Source organism: Lepidochelys olivacea (genome assembly GCF_965140295.1).
Source record: "Lepidochelys olivacea isolate rLepOli2 genome assembly, chromosome: 18".
Lineage (NCBI taxonomy): Eukaryota > Metazoa > Chordata > Testudines > Cheloniidae > Lepidochelys > Lepidochelys olivacea.
In genome coordinates, this window is record NC_140428.1 from 10,986,082 (window position 1) to 11,009,183 (window position 23,102).

The following is a 23,102-nucleotide window of genomic DNA, read 5'->3' on the forward strand; positions in this document are numbered from 1 at the left end:
CTGAAACAAGGGTCCCCTTCTAAGAATTCAGTGGATGCCCTCTTCTCCTTTGAACCCAAACAGATCCCTTCTTGCCTTGGGCGTTACAAAGTCTGCTTCCTGATGTACTGTTGTTATTTCACCTGAGCTGCTGTGAGCAAAGCCTGTTCTGCCTATATGTGGACTTCTGCATCTGACATACAGTAGAATCCATTTTTGGTGCAGAGGAAGGGAGGTGGGTAAGGCAATCTGCAGAGCAATAGGTGACCACATAAGTCTGCTAATAGTACTTTTAGCCTTTAAACTTCTGTTCACCAAGGGAGGAAATAAAGGTTGCATTTTAAGTAAATGGTTCTAACTAGTGTTAAACACTTTCTCCCCTGCAGGCTGGATGACCTGTAAAAGGAATCTGTGAGTCAGTTTTTCCCTATTATATCAGAGGTGATATAAACCCTGTGTAAAGTGCTAGTTATAAACTGATGACTGTCCATCGTCTTATACTTTCCATGAATCCTTTCAATAAATGAGTAACTCGGCTCACTTCTTACATGCAGAAGCAGAGAGCAAAACCTGTAAACTGGATTTCCTGCTTCAGTATGAAGGTGTTTTCTCAGAGGCCTTTTCTGATACCAAGACCGTGCTGAAGAGACTGGATGAGTGCAGGGGAATTGAAGGGTCTCAGAGAGAGGTAGGTGGTTTGCCGGACAAGCAAGAGGCTTTTCCCCTTCCCTCACCCTTTTAATGGTCTCTGTGTAGGAAATCCCTTCCTGAAGTTTGCCAGAAATTCTAGTAAGTCAGGTGTATGTGTCTGTGTTCCTGAAAATTTTTGACCGCTGGTAGGCATCAGCCATAAGCTTTTGATTCCAAGATCCTCTCTCAGTAAAGTATGCTTGTTCTTCAGATGGACAACACAAAGCAACAGATCTACAAAACCAAACAGCAGGGAGATTGGAGTGGGCCTTTTGGAAACAGATTCTTGTGTCATGTTGCTTGAAGGACAACGCCCTTGAGAGAACGATGCCTGTGAGAGAAGCATGTGTGAAAGCAAGCTTGCTGGGGCATGTAATCCAGAGATTTAAATTTATGCCTGAAGGCACTTTCGTTTGTACCAGCTCTGGCCCCCGGAAGGGGCGGGGTTAAGGGGGTCAGAGCCAGCCCCAGCCCACCCTGTGAGGTAGGTCCCGTCCCCCCCCCCCCACCCGGGTAGCAGCAGCAGCCCGGGGCTCTGGGGGCTATTTAAAGGGCCCGGGGCTCCCCTCTTCTACCGCCCTGGTCCCTTAAATAGCCGCCGGAGCCCTGGGGAAGCGGCGGGGCTTCAGCGGCTATTTAAAGGACCGGGACGGTAGAAGCAGGGGAGCCGCGGGCCCTTTAAATAGCCCATGGAGCCCTGGGGTAGGGGGGGCTCCAGGGGCTATTTAAAGGGTCGGGGCTCCAGCTGCCTCTGCCGCCCCGGTCCTTTAAATAGCCACTGGAGCCCTGGAGTAGCGGCAGCGGGGCTCTAGCAGCTATTTAAAGGGCCCGGGCGGTAGAAGCAGGGGAACCCCAGGCCCTTTAAATAGGTGCCGGAGCCCTGCAGCCGCTACCCCAGGGCTCCAGCAGCGGGGCCCTGGAGGCAATTTAAAGGGCCTGGGGCTCCAGCCACTACTGGGAGCCCCAGGCCTTTTAAATTGCCCCCTGGGGAAGCTGGGCTGCCCTAGTACGGTGCACCGGCTCTTACCGGTACACCATACCGGGGCGAACCGGCTTACTTTCACCTCTGACTCTAGTCCTCACTAGTACTGGCTGCTTGCCTCCTGTTTGTGGTGTTCTCTTCAGGAACAGTATCAGTTTATTATTGTAAAGGACTGATATATGAAATGGGAAAATTAAACTTGGTATGATGGGGTATACAGACTCCTCACTTGCCAAGAAAGAGTTCATGAGAGCCTGTGGGCCCAGTCATCCTCACCCCTTTATACATGTGCAAGGTGTCAAGCCTGGAGGGAGGAGATAAAAGAGGAAAAGTCCAACTCAGTGGTGGGTGATTGGGAGAGGGAGTAGACCACTGGACAGGACTGGCAAGTCCCTGCAGAAAAACTAGTTTAGGACAGGACATTGGTAAATACTACTTTAAACTGGGGAAAATAAAATTGTTGTTTCAGTATACTAATGAAAATTACTGAAAAATGTTTAGGATTTTGATAATAGTTTTGCAATAATGTGGGGTGTTTAATTTTATAAATAAAATAAAAAAGAGCCTTAACCTAAAGCTGTATGCTATTGCCTTGGCTACTTCAAACAGAAACAAAAACTTTTTAATCTAAGAATTCCTCTTCTTTGTTTAGCAATGAATATTACATGTTTGTTTAGCAAACAAAGAAGAGGAATTCCCAGATTTAGAAGTTTCAGTTTCTGTTTGAAGTAAACTGCCAAACTAACTGTCTAGTCAAGGACTCCATGTCTTAATCTGGCTGGCTGGAGTTCAACTGCTCCCATTGGACTCAGTGAGTACGGTGACTCAAGTCAAAATATTTCAGCATGAGCAAAGATGGAAACCACTTTATAGAATCATAGAATATTAGCGTTGGAAGGGATCTCAGGAGATCATCTAGTCCAACCCCCTGCTCAAAGCAGGATCAATCCCCAATTAAATCATCCCAGCCAGGGCTTTGTCAAGCCTGACCTTAAAAACCTCAAAGGAAGGAGATTCCACCACCTCCCTAGGTAACGCATTCCAGTGCTTCATCACCCTCCTCGTAAAAAAGATTTTCCTAATATCCAACCTAAACCTCCCCCACCGCAACTTGAGACCATTACTCCTCGTTCTGTCATCTGCTACCACTGAGAACACTCTAGCTCCATCCTCTTTGGAACCCCCTTTCAGGTAGTTGAAAGCAGCTATCAAATCCCCCCTCATTCTTCTCTTCCGCAGACTAAACAATCCCAGTTCCCTCAGCCTCTCCTCAGAAGTCATGTGTTCCAGTCCCCTAATCATTTTTGTTGCCCTCCGCTGGACGCTTTCCAATTTTTCCACATCCTTCCTGTAGCGTGGGGTCCAAAACTGGACACAGTACTCCAGATGAGGCCTCACCAATGTCGAATAGAGGGGAATGATCACGTCCCTCGATCTGCTGGCAATGCCCCTACGTATACATCCCAAAATGACATTGGCCTTCTTGGCAACAAGGGCACACTGTTGACCCATATCCAACTTCTCGTCCACTGTCACCCCTAGGTCCTTTTCTGCAGAACTGCTGCCAAGCCATTCGGTCCCTAGTCTGTAGCGGTGCATGGGATTCTTCCATCCTAAGTGCAGGACTCTGCACTTGTCCTTGTTGAACCTCATCAGATTTCTTTTGTTCCAATCCTCTAATTTGTCTAGGGCGCTCTGTATCCTATCCCTACCCTCCAGCATATCTACCTCTCCTCCCAATTTAGTGTCAAATGCAAACTTGCTGAGGGTGCAATCCACGCCATCCTCCAGATCATTAATGAAGATATTGAACAAAACCGGCCCGAGGACCGATCCATGGAGCACTCCACTTGATACAGGCTGCCAACTAGACATGGAGCCATTGATCACTACCCGTTGAGCCCGATGATCTAGCCAGTTTTCTGTCCACCTTATAGTCCATTCATCCAGCCCATACTTCTTTAACTTGCTGGCAAGAATACTGTGTCAAAAGCTTTGCTAAAGTCAAGGAACAACACGTCCACTGCTTTCCCCTCATCCACAAAGCCAGTTATCTCGTCATAGAAGGCAATTAGATTAGTCAGGCATGACTTGCCCTTGGTGAATCCATGCGGACTGTTCCTGATCACTTTCCTCTCCTCTAAGTGCTTCAGAATTGATTCCTTGAGGATCTGCTCCATGATTTTTCCAGGGACTGAGGTGAGGCTGACTGGCCTGTAGTTCCCAGAATCCTCCTCCTTCCCTTTTTTAAAGATGGGCACTACATTAGCCTTTTTCCAGTCGTCCGGGACCTCCCCGATCGCCATGAGTTTTCAAAGATAATGGCCAATGGCTCTGCAATCACATCCGCCAACTCCTTTAGCACACTCGGATGCAGCGCATCCGGCCCCATGGACTTGTGCTCATCCAGTTTTTCTAAATAGTCCTGACCACTTCTTTCTCCACAGAGGGCTGGTCACCTCCTCCCCATGCTGTGCTGTCCAGTGCTTGACCCAATTCAGGGCTATTCTGAGAAAGTTCACAAAGATAGCAAAGAGAGTCTTAGGTGCAGAAATTGCAAAGAAAAAGTGAGTGTAAAGGCAGACTGTATGAGGAAACATTTTGCAAAATGTAGTGGAAAGAACAAAGACACCAGAACTACTGACTTTGGCTAAACGTATGGGAGTTAGAATCAGACTCTGAGGATGAAAGTATTGATATTACTGCATTGTTATTGCCAAGAATATTAAAAAAAAAAGCCAGGGCCAGGGCCATATCCAGGGCTATGTGTGGTTTGCTATCAGGGACCAGGAAAGCATTGAAGGACCTCCTGGCTGGTTGCTAGGACTGACTAGGGACCAAGCCTGGCGAGGGCTGCGGCAAGATAGTGTCTCCAGGGAGGAAGCCCTGGGGATACAGCCCCATACAAGGGCTGGACTACTTAAACACCACAGCCCAGGGAGGGCTAGAGAGACATGCCCAACCAGAAGGGGGCACTCATGAGAGGTGGGTGCCAACCCCGTTATGCCCCCTATGCATTGCCCAGCTGAGAGGGGGTGCGCCTGTGTGGAGCAGATTTTCATATTTCGCTGTGCTCAGTAAAGCCTCACAGTGGAACAGCTGCTCAGTTCTCTGCATCACGGATTTGTCCTGAGTCATGTTAGACTGTTATAGATGTGCATTACTCTGGCTGGTCGTTCCTGAGTACTTCTAACGAAGAAAGTTCCATTCTAAAAACAGTGGCTATTGGTGACTTTGCTCGATGCTCCTTTTCTGTGAAAGGACGTTTCATGTCCTGAACAGCGGCAGCCGAGCACCAGCCGCCATGTGAACTCAAAAAGCCACTGAACAAAGTGTGAGGTCAGTTCTAAAACAACAGTACTATTATTTTCAAATCCTAGCGGATCTTAAACATAAAAAAGAAGCTTACAAGAAGTGGAAGGTTGGACATATGACCAGGGAAGAGTATAAAAATATTGCTCGGGCATGTAGGAATGTTATCAGGAGGGCCAAATCGCACCTGGAGCTGCAGCTAGCCAGAGATGTCAAGAGTAACAAGAAGGGTTTCTTCAGGTATGTTGGCAACAAGAAGAAAGCCAAGGAATGTGTGGGCCCCTTACTGAATGAGGGAGGCAACCTAGTGACAGAGGATGTGGAAAAAGCTAATGTACTCAATGCTTTTTTTGCCTCTGTTTTCACTAACAAGGTCAGCTCCCAGACTGCTGCGCTGGGCATCACAAAATGCGGAAGAGATGGCCAGCCCTCTGTGGAGATAGAGGCGGTTAGGGACTATTTAGAAAAGCTGGACGTGCACAAGTCCATGGGGCCGGACGAGTTGCATCCGAGAGTGCTGAAGGAATTGGCGGCTGTGATTGCAGAGCCACTGGCCATTATCTTTGAAAACTCGTGGCGAACCGGGGAAGTCCCGGATGACTGGAAAAAGGCTAATGTAGTGCCAATCTTTAAAAAAGGGAAGAAGGAAGATCCTGGGAACTACAGGCCAGTCAGCCTCACCTCAGTCCCTGGAAAAATCATGGAGCAGGTCCTCAAAGAATCAATCCTGAAGCACTTGCATGAGAGGAAAGTGATCAGGAACAGCCAGCATGGATTCACCAAGGGAAGGTCATGCCTGACTAATCTAATCGCCTTTTATGATGAGATTACTGGTTCTGTGGATGAAGGGAAAGCAGTGGATGTATTGTTTCTTGACTTTAGCAAAGCTTTTGACACGGTCTCCCATAGTATTCTTGTCAGCAAGTTAAGGAAGTATGGGCTGGATGAATGCACTATAAGGTGGGTAGAAAGCTGGCTAGATTGTCGGGCTCAACGGGTAGTGATCAATGGCTCCATGTCTAGTTGGCAGCCGGTATCAAGTGGAGTGCCCCAAGGGTCTGTCCTGGGGCCGGTTTTATTCAATATCTTCATAAATGATCTGGAGGATGGTGTGGATTGCACTCTCAGCAAATTTGCGGATGATACTAAACTGGGAGGAGTGGTAGATACGCTGGAGGGGAGGGATAGGATACAGAAGGACCTAGACCAATTGGAAGATTGGGCCAAAAGGAATCTGATGAGGTTCAATAAGGATAAGTGCAGGGTCCTGCACTTAGGACGGAAGAACCCAATGCACAGCTACAGACTAGGGACCGAATGGCTAGGCAGCAGTTCTGCGGAAAAGGACCTAGGGGTGACAGTGGACGAGAAGCTGGATATGAGTCAGCAGTGTGCTCTTGTTGCCAAGAAGGCCAATGGCATTTTGGGATGTATAAGTAGGGGCATAGCGAGCAGATCGAGGGACGTGATCGTTCCCCTCTATTCGACATTGGTGAGGCCTCATCTGGAGTACTGTGTCCAGTTTTGGGTCCCACACTTCAAGAAGGATGTGGATAAATTGGAGAGCGTCCAGCGAAGGGCAACAAAAATGATTAGGGGTCTGGAACACATGAGTTATGAGGAGAGGCTGAGGGAGCTGGGATTGTTTAGCCTGCAGAAGAGAAGAATGAGGGGGGATTTGATAGCTGCTTTCAACTACCTGAAAGGGGGTTCCAAAGAGGATGGCTCTAGACTGTTCTCAATGGTAGCAGATGACAGAACGAGGAGTAATGGTCTCAAGTTGCAGTGGGGGAGGTTTAGATTGGATATTAGGAAAAACTTTTTCACTAAGAGGGTGGTGAAACACTGGAATGCGTTACCTAGGGAGGTGGTAGAATCTCCTTCCTTAGAGGTTTTTAAGGTCAGGCTTGACAAAGCCCTGGCTGGGATGATTTAACTGGGAATTGGTCCTGCTTTGAGCAGGGGGTTGGACTAGATGACCTTCTGGGGTCCCTTCCAACCCTGATATTCTATGATTCTATGTATCTTTCTGTTTAGCTTTTCTTTCAAATTCATTTCCTTACTGTGGGCCCAGATGTGTTTCCGATGGAGCAGTTGCTAAGACAGTCTGTCCTGTTGCATAAAGTGTCCTCTTTACATTTTCCTATGTATGAGAGTAGGAGTCTTAACTATTTTTTAACAAGGATTACTTTTTCTGCTATGCATTCCACTGGCCTCAGTGGCATTCTGCCTTTCAATATGTGGCTACAGACCCACCCACCCATCCCAAATTTCCTGAGATGCTCCAGACTGCAATATTGTTCTCTTTCACATCCTGCAGGGTTGCTCTATGTAAACCTCCCTACTTCCCCCCACATATGATGGAATAAGGTATCACTATGACAGTATGACATGCTGTCCTGTGACAGTGTGACATAGCATCCTGTTATTAGGGCAGGTTTCCCCCTTTTTAAAACCCAAACCAACGTGTTTACTCATTGGAAAAATCTACATTGCTGAGATACTAGGGAGAAGACCTTAACAGCTCAAAAGTCAGGATATTCAAAGTTCTTCTCCAAAGATCTCGGAGCGTTCTCAATCACAGGACTGTTGCCCTCAATGCCTCGAATTCTGGAGCTCTGTGAAAAGCAGTGCTTGTTGCAGCTGCACAAGTGCTATCTGGTGGCACTGAACATTCAGCATCCCAAGTTAGAGGAAGGAAGTGAAGCTCCCATTTCTTCTCTGCAGGAGAGAGCCCAGGAACCTGCCTGTTGCACCCCCTTAGGCCATGTCTGAGCACCTTCTCTCATGAAGTTTCTTGTACAGTTAGTTTCTATAGATTAGTTTGGTTTTCTAGATTCTTTCTGATTTTGGTCAGTTTTAGATTGTTTTACACACTCTGATGCCTTGCAGCTCGGCTCAGGGCCTGCACCGTGACTGGAGCAAAGTCTAATAAAGGCTTTAATGCATGTTCCTCCTGTCCTCCCTTGTGCCTGATGTGCTTGTTTGATGCCTCATCTGTGTGAAGGAGGCTCATTCATCAGTTCAGTGTTCTAAATGCTGGGCTTTCATTCCTCAGATCAGCTTAGGCTTGAAGCCTGCCTTATAGTGGAGGTATTTAAGGCCAAAGCACAGCCTTTGAAGAGCACTTGGGCCACCATTCTGTGACGGACCGTGAACAGACATCCTTGGCATTAGACCTGTCACTTCCCTGTGGACTAAATCACTGGCTCCACCTTCAGCTTCTGCACTGTCGTTGAAGAGAGGCCTTGTCAAGTTTCCTTCCCCACTCTGAACTCTAGGGTACAGATGTGGGGACCTGCATGAAAGACCCCCTAAGCTTATTCTTACCAGCTTAGGTTAAAAACTTCTCCAAGGTATAAACTTTGCCTTGTCCTTGAACTGTATGTTGCCACCACCAAGCGTTTTAAACAAAGAACAGGGAAAGAGCCCACTTGGAGACGTCTTCCCCCAAAATATCCCACCCAAGCCCTATACCCCTTTCCTGGGGAAGGCTTGATAAGCATCCTCACCAATTTGTACAGGTGAGCACAGACCCAAACCGTTGCATTTTTGGAATAATGAAAAATCAATCAGGTTCTTAAAAGAAGAATTTTAATTAAAGAAAAGGTAAAAGAATCACCTCTGTAAAATCAGGATGATAAATATTTTACAGGGTAATCAGATTCAAAACATAGAGAATCCCTCTAGGCAAAACCTTAAGTTACAAAAAGACAAAAACTGGAATCTACATTCCATCCAGCACAGCTTATTTTACCAGCCATTAAACAAAAGGAAATCTAACGCATTTCTGGCTAGATTATTTACTAGCTTAACAGGAGTTGTAAGGCTGCATTCCTGATCTGTTCCCGCCAAATGCATCACACAGACAGACAAACCCTTTGTCCCCCCGTCCCCCCCTCCAGATTTGAAAGTATCTTGTCCCCTCGTTGGTCATTTTGGGTCAGGTGCCAGCGAGGTTATTTTAGCTTCTTAACCCTTTACAGGTGAAAGGGTTTTGCCTCTGGCCAGGAGGGATTTTATAGCACTGTATACAGAAAGGTGGTTACCCTTCCCTTTATATTTATGACAGGCCTAATTACTAGGTTTTCTAAATCTTGGGCCCTTACTAGTGCTGAATCAATGAAGAAGCCAAAAGCATTCATCTTGGTGCCTCAGCCCAGGACTTCAGTTCTTACATGAATGTCTGGTACATTAGTGCCAAAACCTTCAAACTGGGCCTCCGCTTAGTGCAGAATTGCCCAAAAATATCCGGGGAAAGGATTACAAGCAAGGAACTGGATCACAAAGAAAGAAGTGGATCTGAGAAGTCAAAGCAGGTTCATTAATTCCTTCATCCTCACCTGTCCTGAGGAGACTGGAACATGGCTCTTGAGCTCAAGGATGCTTACATGCATGGAGCCATCACAGGAAGCCGATGTTCTGTGGGGAAGAGGCAGGGTCAGGGCAGAGTGTTGATTTTTAGTCTATCCTAGAATATCAGGGTTGGAAGGGACCTCAGGAGGTCATCTAGTCCAACCCCCTGCTCAAAGCAGGACCAATCCCCAACTAAATCATCCCAGCCAGGGCTTTGTCAAGCCTGATCTTAAAAACTTCAAAGGAAGGAGATTCCACCACCTCCCTAGGTAACACACTGATGGTGTTTGCCTCAATTCTCTGCTGCATGGACATAGTGGAGAGCTGCAGCTGCAGAGAGCCAGTTGCAGCTCCCTGTTCCTTGGCTGCTTGGCCCTGAAGGATGTTGGAGCAGCAGGGGACCTACTCGAACTTCACACTGGTGTAAGGTCTGTAATAGAGCGTATGCCAGTGGAGGATCAAGCATGGTGGATCTTGGCTCTACCACATCCCCCAGCACACCTAGCCCACCTCCAGCATGCCCTCTCCTCCAACTGTCCCAGGACATTACAACATCCCTGTGGACTGTGTCCTGCCTTCATTTTCTCTGACTTTGTAACTCTGCTCCTTTTATTTTTCAAACAAGGTGAAGTTTGCATTCCTTTGATCCTACTGTGAGTTGGTGCGCGTGGACCCCTGAGCCCATGTAGGGCCCTTTTGACTTCACTGGGGCTCCTGCAGGCACCGAATTCTGCCTGCACCGGATCAGTTTGAAATCCGCATTATTTTTTAGCTGTCTGACTGCACAACGGCACTTGGACAATTTTTCAGCAGCTATATATAAATGCCAAATAAATGAGAAATGGATTTTCTTCAAACCTTCCAGAAAATAATTTCTGGGCTGTGAACAAGCATGAAAAATTTCTGTCCCAAAGGTAATTGTGGAGGAGGAGGAACCTCAACCCATTGTAACTGAGGGCTTAGACTAAAACTCCCCACTCAGCCAGAACTATCCATTTCCTGAGCTTCCTGCTGGGATAAACAGGCTCTGTAGGCACCTACTCCAAATCCACACTTTATTTCCAGGGAGGGAGTCCTGGTGTCGTCTTCAGGGAAACATAGTGCTGTGTTTTGAAGTGATGCTTAAAGTGCAAGTTCACCTCAGAGAAATCCAGCTCAGGACATATAATTAAGGCTGTAATTGTGTCAGTGGTAGGATTGAAAGAGTTTTCTTTCCTTGGTGTTATTTTGCCAGTCGCTTGTTGGAATCTTTCATATATGCCTTCTGGCAGCAGTGGAAAACCTGGGAAACTTCTGGATTTCTATGAATATTGTGTGCCTCAGTTTGCCCACTTGTATTGCTATCTACTTGGGGCATGTCTACACTACAGCAGCTACAGTGGCACACCTATGGCTGTGCCATTACAGTACTGTGGTATAAATGCTCCCTACATTGACAGAAGGGGTTTTTCCATCAATGTGTTAATCCATCCCTGAGAGGTGATGGCTAGGTTGTGGAAGAATTCTGTCGACCTAGCCATGTCTACACTGGGATTAGGTTAACCTAATTATGGCACTGAGGGCTCAAATTTTTTCACAGTCCTGTACGATGAAGCTAAGTCGGTCTAATTTTTAAGTGTAACCCAGGCTTTGGTTTCAAGGGGTACATCTACACTGCAAAAAACAAACACCCCACCTTGCAGCAAGTCTGAAAGCCTGAGTGTATAGAGCCCTAGTCTACAATCTGTAGCTCAGGCTGAAGGTTGGGCTCTGAAACCCGTGGGCTATTTTTAGTACTGTAGCACGAGCCCTGCGAGCCCGAGTCCTGGGCTCTGAGACTCACTTGCACTCCTTATTTTATTGCCGTAGTCATACCCAAGGAATTAACATCTTTCCAGAGACACTCCTTGTGCTAAAGAGACAGGGAGGGGTGCCTGAGTCTGTACTTCTGAATCAGACAGTCCTTAAGAACTATAGCCAAGTGACTAAACTGGTCCTGGCAGAACAAAGGGGTAACTGCAACCTAGGTGAAATCAGCTCTCCAAATCTCTAGAGGAGGAAGAGTGGAAAACAGAGACAGCAGTGTTCCTAAAGGTCTTAAAACCACAGAGACTGAGATGTTGAAGAGAAAGGAAGAAAGGGACATGTTTCCTGAGTGAAGAGGAAATCTTTTTTGGTCTGGTCTACATGATAGAGATAGGTCAATGCAAGGCAGCTTATGTCAACCTAACTGTGGAAGTGTCTACATTTAAATTTCACTCCCACAAATGTAACTACCTGGCTATGCCAACTTAATAACTCCACCTCCACGAGCAGCGTAAAGTAAAGCATGATGTAGTTAGGCCGCTGCAGTGTCAGTGTAGTCCAGTAGAGATAAGGGAAGTATTAAAGCCATTGTACAAGGCATTGGTACGACCTCATCTGGAATACTGTGTATGGTTTTGCTCACCTGTGTTCAAGAAAGAATGAATTCAAACTGCAACAGAACAGAGAATGGAGAGCCTGTCTTAAGAGAGAAGTCTGAAAGAGCTTGGCTTGTTTAGCCTAGCAGCAGGGCCGGTTCTAGGAGGTGCGGGGCCTAGGATAAATCAGCCTCCCTGCTAGTCTCCTTTCCATCCGGCAGCATCTGCCTGACCGCCGCTCTTCTCCTCACTGCCGCCCAACCGCCTGCCTTCTCACCTCCCCACCTGCTGCTCGCTTCCTTGTTCATCTCCTCACCCCGCCCTCCCGCCTCACCTTCCCACCTGCCTCCTCACCTGACTATCGGGACAAATGGCGTCCCTATTATACATCAGTTGGGATGCAGGACAAAGGGCTAAATATTGGGACAGTCCCGATTTTATCAAACTGCAGGGTCCCTCAAAGTGCAGAGCCTAGGGCGGTTGCCCCAAATCACCCTACCCAAGGGACAGCTCTGCCTACCAGAAAGAAGACTGAGAGGGGATCTGATCGTTTTTTATAAATACATTGGGGGAAGACACCAGTAAGGTAGAGACCTATTTAAGCTAAAGGAAGTTGTTCACACGAAAACAACTGGGGATAAACTGGCCATGAATAAATTTAGGCTGGACATCATAAGAAGATTTCCAACCGTCAGAGGTGTGGGGCTCTGAAACAGCCTCCCAATAGAATCATAGCATTGTAGGACTGGAAGGGACCTCGAGAGGTCATCCAGTCCAATCCTCTACACTTGTAAGTATTTTCTTACTAAGTATTTTCTAGACCATCCCTGACAGGTGTTTGTCTAACCTGCTCTTAAAAATCTCCAGTGATAGAGATTCCTCAACCTCCTTAGGCAGCTTATTCCAGCGCTTAACTATCCTGACAGGCAGGAAGTTTTTCCTAATGTCCAACCTAAATCTCCCTTTCTGCAATTTAAGCCTATTGTTTCTTGTCCTATCTTCAGAGGTTAACGAGAGCAATTTACCTCTCCTTGTAATACCATTTTTTTTGTACTTGAAAACTTATGTCCTCCCTCAGTTTTCTCTTCAGACTAAACAAAGCCATTTTTTTCAGTTTTCTCTCATAGGTCATGTTTTCTAGACCTTTAATCATTTTTGTTGCTCTTCTCTGGACTCTCTCCACATCTTTGCTGAAATGTGGCACCCAGAACTGGACACGGTACTCCAGTTGAGGCCTAATCAGCTCAGAGTAGAGTGAAAGAATTACTTCTTGTGTCTTCGCAAAAAGAAAAGGAGTACTTGTGGCACCTTAGAGACTAGTACTCCTTTTCTTTTTGCGAATACAAACTAACATGGCTGCTACTCTGAAACCTGTTCTTGTGTCTTGCTTATAACACTCCTGCTAATACATCCCAGAATGATGTTTGCTTTTTTTTTTTTGCAACAGCGTTACACTGTTGATTCATATTTAGCTTGTGATCCATTATGGCCCCAGATCCCTTTCTGCAGTACTCCTTCATAGAATCATAGAATATCAGGGTTGGAAGGGACCCCAGAAGGTCATCTAGTCCAACCCCCTGCTCAAAGCAGGACCAATTCCCAGTTAAATCATCCCAGCCAGGGCTTTGTCAAGCCTGACCTTAAAAACCTCTAAGGAAGGAGATTCTACCACCTCCCTAGGTAACGCATTCCAGTGTTTCACCACCCTCTTAGTGAAAAAGTTTTTCCTAATATCCAATCTAAACCTCCCCCACTGCAACTTGAGACCATTACTCCTCGTTCTGTCATCTGCTACCATTGAGAACAGTCTAGAGCCATCCTCTTTGGAACCCCCTTTCAGGTAGTTGAAAGCAGCTATCAAATCCCCCCTCATTCTTCTCTTCTGCAGGCTAAACAATCCCAGCTCCCTCAGCCTCTCCTCATAACTCATGTGTTCCAGTCCCCTAATCATTTTTGTTGCCCTTCGCTGGACTCTCTCCAATTTATCCACATCCTTCTTGAAGTGTGGGGCCCAAAACTGGACACAGTACTCCAGATGAGGCCTCACCAATGTCGAAGTTTTCTCTCTTTCTAAGCAGTCGTTTCCCATTTGGTATGTGTGCAACTGATTGTTCTTTCCTAAGTGGAGTACTTTGTATTTGTCCTTATTGAACTTCATCCTATTTACTTCAGACCATTTCTCCAGTTTGTCCAGATCATTTTGAATTTTAATCTTATCCTCCAAAGTACGTGCAACCCCTCCCAGCTTGGTATCATTCACAAACTTTATAAATGTACTCTCTATGCCAAGTAGTGGTGACAAACAACCTAGTTAGTTTTAAGATAGTGTTTGATAAATTTATGAGTGGGATTGTTTGACATGGTTGCCTTCTATGATGCGGGGCGAAGGTTGGGGGCAAGGCTTGATGGCCCAAGGGATCCTTTCTGGCCCAGTCTCTTATGTCCTGAATCTCATGCTTCAGGCCTTCAGCTAGTTTCCCCTAATGGTCAGGAAGGAAACTTTTCCCTCCCTGAGATAGTCTTATTTTATTTTTCTCTTTTTCATCTGAAGATTTAGAGATGGCTGTGGCTGGAGATGGGATGCTGTATGGTGTGGGCCAGTGCTCTGAATTGGTACAGAGTATTCTTTCTCAGCTGCATGGTGGTGGGTCTTGCTCACATGTTCAGGGTAAAACTGATTTCCATTCTGGGAGCTGGGAAGGAATTTTCTCCCAGGTCAGATTAGCAGGGATCTTTGAGCACAAGAAGTGGGGGTGTTTCTCCTTTCTCTGCAGCATGTAGTGCAGGTCATTTGCTAGGTTTACCTGGGTATATCTCACCAAATTAATTCCCTGCCAGTCCTGGGGCCTCAGTCATTGGTGCACTCTGGTCCCACCTGTTCTCTGCCTGTGGCATACAATAGTTTAGTCTCCAGAGGGCTGTAATAATTTGGTCCAGTCTGCATTGTTGGGCTTGGTGTGGGGATGGCTAGGTGGGATTTGATGACATGTGCCATGCAGGAGGTCAGACTACATGATCTTCTGGCCTTGAACTCTATGACTCTAAGGCCACTTCTACACTACCCGCCGAATCCGTGGGTAGTGATCGATCTATCGGGGATCGATTTATCGCATCTAGTGTAGACGCGATAAATCAATCCCTGATCGCTCTGCTGTCGACTCTGGAACTCCACCAGGGCGAGAGGTGGAAGCGGAGTCGATGGGGGAGTGGTGGCCGTCAATCCCGTGCTGTGAGGATGTGAAGTAAGTGATTCTAAGTCGATCTAAGATATGTCGACTTCAGCTACGCTATTCTCGTAGCTGAAGTTACGTATCTTAGATCGATCCCCCCCCCCCATAGTGTAGACCAGGCTTAAGTGGCTGCAGAGGTCTGAGGGGAGACTGATTCAGAGGAGAAACCATGAGCTGGAGGTCCAAGAGAGGAGACTTGGAATCCTGGAAGGACTCTGTCCCACATAACAAAGACCACTCAAGAATGTTGAGGAAACTGAGGCAGGGAACGGCATACATATTTTGAATGGCTCTGTATATCTCTTGTACTGTCGAAAGTGAAGAGTGATTGTTTTAGATATCCTTCACAAAGACTGTCTCTTTACTTCAATTATCATGTGTCTTTGAAAGGGTAAACTTTAAACCAGAGCGCTCACAAGGGTGGAGTTCTGGGAAGGGTGAGAGAGGTGTGACGGGTTCAAAACTGGTCTTGGGTCCTACAGCAGCTTCCATGAAGAGTCTGTGCCCAGGGAGTAAGTCCGGAGGCTAAAGAAGAAGAGGGCCTGGAGCCTACTCAGACCAAAGGGGATCTTTAAAAAGCACCTGGGCCCAGCATGTGGGTCCTAAAACACCAGCTGGATGAGTGTCCAGCAAGGGAGCATGATCAGGGCAGTGATAGCAGGTAATAGCCATTTTGGAGCCACTGGAGCATACTCGGAGAAGAGCAGTAACCAGGTGTGCAGGGAGCGCCTCTTTCTGCTTCACACTGCTTCATGCTGGCTACTGCTGTTAAGTCCTCCGGTCTAGGGGAGCTTTCCAACTTTTCAGAGCCTCTTTTGTGAGTAACTCTTCTCTGCTGGCAAGTGAAATATGTGTATTTTTAATAACGTGTCAAGAGAGGGCAAGCAGACTCTGTACCATAGCTGGTAATTTTATGGCGATTTTGCAAGGATGCCCATTAAATCGTAGGCAACACTGGCTTTTCAGCTCCTCAGGTTTCAGCAGTGGTTTGCCTTGGACATGGCCGGCAATTTCTCTGTTCCTTAAGCATTTCGTATTCTTTAGCTTTTTGGACCTTTTCCTCATCCATGAAGGGGTACCTGGTTCTTTACAGTGGACACATGGCACTTCTAGGAAGGTGGCTACACTATGCTCACATTTTCCCTCTATGGTACCACTTCATTATTTCCTGGCACATCCAGTTAAGGTGTATAAAGTCACAGGGTTTCTTCCTTAAGTAATCTTTTGGCTCATGGCTCAGTGGACCCATTCTCTTAAATCCATGAGAAATCTTAGGCCAGGTCTACATTAATACTTATTTTGGTATAACTTACATTGCTCAGGGGTGTGAATAAGCCACCCCCAAGCTACATAAGTTACACTGACCTGAGAGTCAGCATAGAGTGTCTTCACTAGACACACTACAGTGTCTGCGCTGATGTAGCACTTCTAGTGTAGACTAGCCCTTAGTTTCTCCAGTTTTGACTCTACAGTCTCTGCTTCTGGGGATGGAAAATATAGACATGCCCTTGATGAGTTACTTTTCTCTTTAGGGCAGAGGTGGGCCAAGTTTTTGGCCTCAGGGCCACATCTGGGTATAAAAATTGTATGGCGGGCAATGAATGCTAACGAAATTGGGTGTCGGGGTGTGGGAGGGGGTGCGGGATCTGGGGTGGCACCAGAAAGGATGAGTTCAGGATGTGTGAGGGCGCTCTGAGGTGTGGGGGGGTGGGGTGTGAGGGCTCTGGCTGGGGGTGTGGGCTCTGGGGTAGGGCTGGGGATGGGGGTTTTGGGGTGCAGGAGGGTGCTCCGGGCTGGGACTGAGGGGTTTGGAGGGCAGGAGTGGGCTCTGGGCTGCGGCGGGGAGGGCACGGGCTCTGCCTGGGGGTGCAGGCTCTAGGGTAGGGCTGGGGTTTGGGGTGCAGGAGGGTGCTTTGGGCTGGGACTGAGGGGTTCAGAGGGCAGGAGGGGGATTAGGGCTGGGGCAGGGGGGTGGGGGCTCAAGAGTGCAGGCTCCTGGCAGCGCTTACCTCAAGCAGCTCCCAGAAGCAGCAGCATGTCCCTCCTCTGGCTCCTATGCCAATGGTTCCCAGCCAATGGGAAATGCGGGGTGCGGTGCTTGAGGGAGGGGCAGCATGCAGAGAGCCCCCTGGCTGGCCCTATATGTCGGAGCTGGAGGGGGGACATCATGCCGCTGCTTCTGGGAGCTGTGCAGCAAGCTTCCAATCCTGCTCCCCGGCTGGCGTGCCGGAGTGGGGCAAGCCCTTGACCCTGCTCCCCAGTGGGAGCTCAAGGGCCAGCTTAAAAGACCTGACAGGCTGGATGCGGTCTGTGGGCCGTAGTTTGTCCACCCTTGATTTAGTGAGATCTGAGGTTTTTTGGTTAGAATCTCTCTGTGTACCTCTCGTATAAACTATTCCTATATAATTTGGTTCTGGGCTCGCTGAAAACTGCTTGGAAATGAGAAGGAGACTAAAATTGCAGTAATTTGGGGAAGCATGGAAGAGCTTTGCTGGTGTCAAATCTTATCTTCCTGTGCTGTCTTAGAGAAACTCAATTCAAATTATTGCACAGCTCATTTGTTCCATTTACTGCTAGGTTCAGATGAAGCGAAAGGAGTGTTGATTTTTCCATGTAGAGTAAATGTCACTGTGCTTGTGGATCATTTCCATTATATATGAGCCTGCCCAATTATTGCTCTCCTTTTGCAAAAGCAGGAATTTTTGAACAAAGTTATGAGGGAGTAAACTCCTTTATCCTCTGCATCCTGAATATTGGGCAATTGGCTGAAACTTTACTTTCTTTACTAAAGGCAGTGCTAGAGAAATGCTCTCTGTTGCTGGAAAAAGGATCCTGAAGTTCTGGTCTATGACAAGGCCTTTGTCCCTGGTTTTAGTTTGTCAGTTAATTGACATTTTGTGGGCTGAGGTTGAGATGGGACTTCTCTAGCGACATCACCGTTGTTTAAGGATCCACTTGTCAGTTGTCCATGAGAATGCATGTTAGAAAAACAAAAAGACCTCTGGTATCTGAATTGGCAGCGTTGGAATCGGAGTGCACATTTTCTCTATGACTTCTGTGTGCATCATGACATTTTAATTAACTTTATAATTTGGTTATAACCTGCTTGTTTTTTCTATGGTTCAGATATGTAAAACTAGTTCCTGTGCCATCCATGCTGATAACAATTCTGTCTGTATTGAGAGGGGAAGGTTCTGTGAGTCTTTTACTTTTGCTTCAGTGTGTGCACTTCAAAAATTGCTCACTAAAAAAACAACTTCCTTTCACAGAGGATTGATCATTATGTCTCTGAATTTTCCCAGCAGAAACCTTCCTTTTATAGATGGTAAGCCTTGTGTTGCAGGAGACTTTACAGCAATGCTCAGCTAGAACTCTGTGTACAGCCTGTCTCTGAGAGAATATAAATGGGATTGAATTATGGAATCAGCAACTACCTTGTTTAGGGATGACTTTGTTAACCAAATATACCTTGGAGGGGGTGTGGTAGAGTGTGATGAGGGAAGTTCTACATTGAGCATGACCCTTATATCTTGTAGTTTTCCTGAGTTCCAAGGATCCATTCTGCTGTCCCTCAGATAATCACTTTCTCTGTGAAAGTGCTGTGCAGGAGCAAATCACGCAGTAATGGAGTCACGTGAGTTGCTCTGTAGCTAAGGTGTGCTCGGTATCCTGTTCTAAACTCTGGTGTGTGGTTTTTTGGGGTTTTTTGTTTTTATCACATCTCATCATAACTTTTGAGAAAATGCCCTTTTGACTTTCATTAGGTTAAGTAATCAAGCCATTTTGCAGATAGTGCAGCTGATTTTAGAGAGTACTGCTTACTGCCCCAGCTAACTCTCATAAATGTGTCAGGATTTGTCTTTCAGGAGAAGTACACGCAACCTGACTAATAACAAGACTCGGTTTAAAACCAAGGAAGTTATTAATGTTGATGCATGTTGTTGCTGTAGTATAGTTACTAGCTGACCAAATTCAGATTTAAATAGGAATTCCAGCAGCACTTGTAAGGAATTCCTAGGGAATTTATAAGTTCTGCAGTTTCTCTTGCATGAGTTTCTGTTAAAACTCACTGGACCAACTGTTGTGTGCAGTGTTGTTTGTCATATTGGTCCCAGGAGAAGGGTTTTATGAGCATTCTAAACAATGCTGGAAAAGCACCAACTCTCTGATGCAGATGGGGTGTTTGGGAACTTAGTGTTTTATTCAGAAAAATTGGTTTGATGTGTTCAAGGCTCTTTACAATGAAAAGGGTTTAAAACATTAATTTATAATAAGTGAAAGCTTAGATTCCATCTAAATGTGATATTTCTTAAGCTTTTCCAGGACCTGAGGCATTTTTAAAGTTTCATAGCCAATAATTGTAAGATGCACTATTGAGTCTTCCCCCAAAATGCTGGAAGGTTCTAGTTCTCATGGAGGGCTGTGTCTGAGAGAGGCTGTTCTAGAAACACTGAGAACAGTGGGATTCTTCATCTTCAGAACACCCATCCTAACAAGTCCCAAACAAATTGGAAAAACATCCATCAATATAGAGACAAGGTGGGTGAGATAATATCTTTTATTGAACCAATTTCTGTTGGTGAGAGATAGAAGCTTTCGAGCCACACCTTGACCAGTTCCTTAGCATATGTGCTAACTACTTATGCTAAACAATATGTTGTATCTTGCATTTTTCTGTGATGCTTGGAGTACCTTTCCCAGATCTGTGACTCAAAATCTTGTCTCTCTCACCAACAGAAACTGGTCCAATAAAAGATATTACCTGGCCCACCTTGTCTGTCTGATATCCTGGGACCTACACAGCTACAAGTGCACTGCATTCTCCAAAGTAGTCCATTGAGAAAGACCTGCAATTGGGAGCTTGGGTTAGCTATTCTCTTTACCTTTTAAAAAAAAAATTACGAACAATGCTACTTACTTTCTCATATAAGCAGTGAAAGTCTGATCCTGGGAAAGTGTTGAGCACTCTCAACTCCCATTCACTTAAGTGGAAGTTGAATGTGCTCTGCATCTCACAGCATCAGGCCCTTAAAGAAAGGGGCCGGGTGTGCAACACCAGAGAATTTACTAGGTCTGGTTATCAACTTTTTATTCCAAAATGCTCTTCACATTAAAGATCTTTAAGTCAATACTCCAAACATGTCTGCATCACCATTCTTCCCACAGGTCCTTTATAACGGAACCCTTGATGTCCATGTTCCTCTCTTTGGCAGTAAAAATGCCATTAGAAGGGTAAGAGCTGGGGCTCATGCAGCTCTCCCTCTGTGGCTCATGCAGCTCTCCCTCTTTGCAGTAGCTCATTGCATTGTCACACAGTACTAATACACGAGCATTTATACCTGTTACAAAAAGCAAGTACACCATCCCCGATGGGGCCTAAAGCAGTTATCTTCAGTCTTTTTACCATAGAAATGAAAGTGACTATGATAGCAGAAAATGGCCATTCTCCCTGGAGCTGGGCTATGCACTCAACTTCAAAGGTACTTTTGTAACATCCCTGGAGCCTTTAATAAAGGATGCAAAAAGAAAAGGAGTACTTGTGGCACCTTAGAGACTAACCAAAGGATGCCTGCTCTGAAGGGATGCCTTCTCTCCTTGAGAGTGAGACAGCTTGTGTCTTAAGGGGCGGTATTTACAACATTAATGGGCTCTAAGGAATGGCCATGAGAGCTCCAGCTTATTTTTTTCCCCTGTTCTATCCCTGATTAATAGGTTCCCTAGCAGCACAAGCACATCCACCCTATTGTGCTGGTGTGGGACATAGTGATAGACTTTAGAACCCCACATTCTGATCTTACCACTACCAGCTGAAGCTCTGTGTGCTTGGCATTGCTGAACATCAGGCACCAAACCTTTTTCGGTGTGGTGTGCCTGGTTTTCTGACTTGAGGTCAAAGGTTCCCAGATAGTCTTGCTTAAAAAAAACTTCCCTCTCTCCATGCACACAAGTGACCTCCTTGTTTTGCAGTGAAACCTAGTATTCCCCACTCCGGCCTTGAGTTGTCAAAACTGCTTTGAATGTGTTTTATTAGGTACCTCAGCACTGTTGGAATCTGGCTCATGCACAGGCTCCTGAAGAGATGTATTCAGGCCTGAAATAGGGCCACTTGCCAGCTGCAATTTGTCAGACTGACAATAAATATAAAAGCTGGTCAAGTAGGCTTGTCGTTCTCTTTCCTGAAGGCTTATGGGTGAATTTAAAAGTGTTCTTGTAGCTGATACAGAATTTGATGTGGTTGGAGAGATGAATGTGCCCCTCCACTGGGCACCTCACCAGTCGGTGGGCTGAAGGACTCTGCTGAGCTAGGGGCTGTGGGTGGCTGACCTTTTGTGTACGTCCGCACAGGGCAGTTAACTGTGTTACTAACCCCGGCTAGCGTTTTCCTGTTGTCTTACAGATGCTAGTAGCATGCTTGGAAGACACCAAAGAACAGTCAGCGTTCAAGAGCTTGCTCAGCAAAGTGAGGGATGAGCAGAGTCTGGATGCTGAGACTGTTGTGTCTGTACTGAAGCTGTTCCGAAACACACATCCCAAGATAAAAGCAGCACTGCTAGAGAGAGAGCAGGACAGTGGAGAGACCCTGCAGCAAACAGGTAGGAGGGCAGGCACACCCATGGGCATGAGAACAGCTCTTCTCCGGGTCCTCCAAAACCCTTCTGCCGCTCTCCCAGCACTCTTTATTCAGGCATGCGGATTTCATTTCACTCAGGCCCTAGCTCTCTGTTGTGTGTGATATAGCCACAAATGCTAACCGAGATCTCCACGCTTTTCGGAGCAGGATTTTGCATTTCCACTCTGACTGCCTGCAGTGGAGCAATCTCAGAAATTTCTTTGCCCTTCACTCACTTTAGGTCTAAATCAATGGCTAGGTGGCCAGCGTGGGCCAGTTGTCTGACTGTGCCTCAGGATTGACTGTTCCTTTCTTATTTGAGTTTGACACAAAGCAGTGGCCTCGCAAACCTGTCATTAACCTCCAGTTTGCTTTGCGGCTTTGTGCTCTGTTAGATAAGTGAGACATTTTTCTTTCATAGAGTTTAAAGAGAATAGTGAAGTGTTTTTCTCTGCTACTTACGCTCAGGATAAGCTTTACTATTCACTTAGATCTTTCTCTCACTGGAAAATCTCTTGCTGTCACTTTTTTCAAACGTGACTTATTTTTTCTCTTGCATTTCCAAATCTTTCTTCCTCAGGGAGCACAGAAGAGGGAAAGACCCTGTCTGCTCTATTACTGGAATACAGGGAAGAGCTGATTCAGAGCGTAACACAGCTGAGCCCCATCACAGAGTTCCTAGAAACAGGAGAGGAGGGATTCCTGACTGGCTTGGAGAAGCGGGTAACAAATCTGAAATAAGGAAAGCTCTGTATGTGTGAGGTGTACATGTGGTTCCACAGCACTTATCACATGATTTGCCAGGTCACAGTTGCTTCCCTGGGCTGGTAACTACCTTATTTACCCTGCATAGCATGGAATAGAAATAGTTCAGGTCCTCCCATTAACTTTCTAATTGAACCATGTGAATATGAGAGCTGAATTGCAAAGGCTCATCACTGAGATGAGCACTCCCAGTCCCAGGTCTATGTACCGAATGCCCCACTGGCCAAGCTGGGGGAGGGGAGGCAACTAGTGTTCTTTATAAGTTCTGTGAAAGTCCACTGTAGTGAACCCAGAGAGCAATGCACTACCACAGGGCTGTGAAGGTCAGGTCAGGAAATTAAAACACCAGTGTTGAATACCCACACCCCAGCCTAATTAGTAGGCATGTCATTCTGTATATGTTTGTCTCAGTTGTTAAGTTATCTTTCAGGTAACTCTCCAGAGCTTTTGGTTTACTTAAACTGGAAAAACAGTTGTTCATACGTGTAAAACATCGCCATATGCAGAACATCCTCTTCTCAATTTTTGATATTCAGTGTTAGGATATAGATATTCAGGCCTGTCTGCAAAGGCCTGTACTTTAAGAATTTAGGGGTATTCTTATCACTTGGCTAGTTCTAGAGGTATAAAAGAGAGAATCAAAATCACTGTCTGCTGGTGTAAGGGCCTTCTCTTACTGTGACAGTTTGAGGCCCTGTTCTTAGGCTAAGGCCTTTGGCTAAGCAGCAGAGGCAGCCATAAGCTAGGAAGCGAACAGTCACATCCTTACATTCCAAACTAGTCACATTGAAATAAGG

At 46.2% G+C, this 23,102-nt stretch overlaps 1 protein-coding gene across 3 annotated transcripts in view; it reads left to right on the forward strand.

Moving 5' to 3' along the window:
* ZBTB40 (zinc finger and BTB domain containing 40) overlaps positions 1-23,102 on the forward strand; it is a 78,866-nt gene that overhangs the window by 11,492 nt on the left and 44,272 nt on the right. For all 3 annotated transcript variants that reach the window (XM_084651953.1, XM_084651954.1, XM_084651955.1), the window contains exons 3-5: positions 534-667; positions 21,328-21,523; positions 22,121-22,263. In XM_084651953.1, coding sequence (XP_084508079.1) covers positions 534-667; positions 21,328-21,523; positions 22,121-22,263 — 473 coding nt within the window. The remainder of the gene's footprint in view (positions 1-533; positions 668-21,327; positions 21,524-22,120; positions 22,264-23,102) is intronic.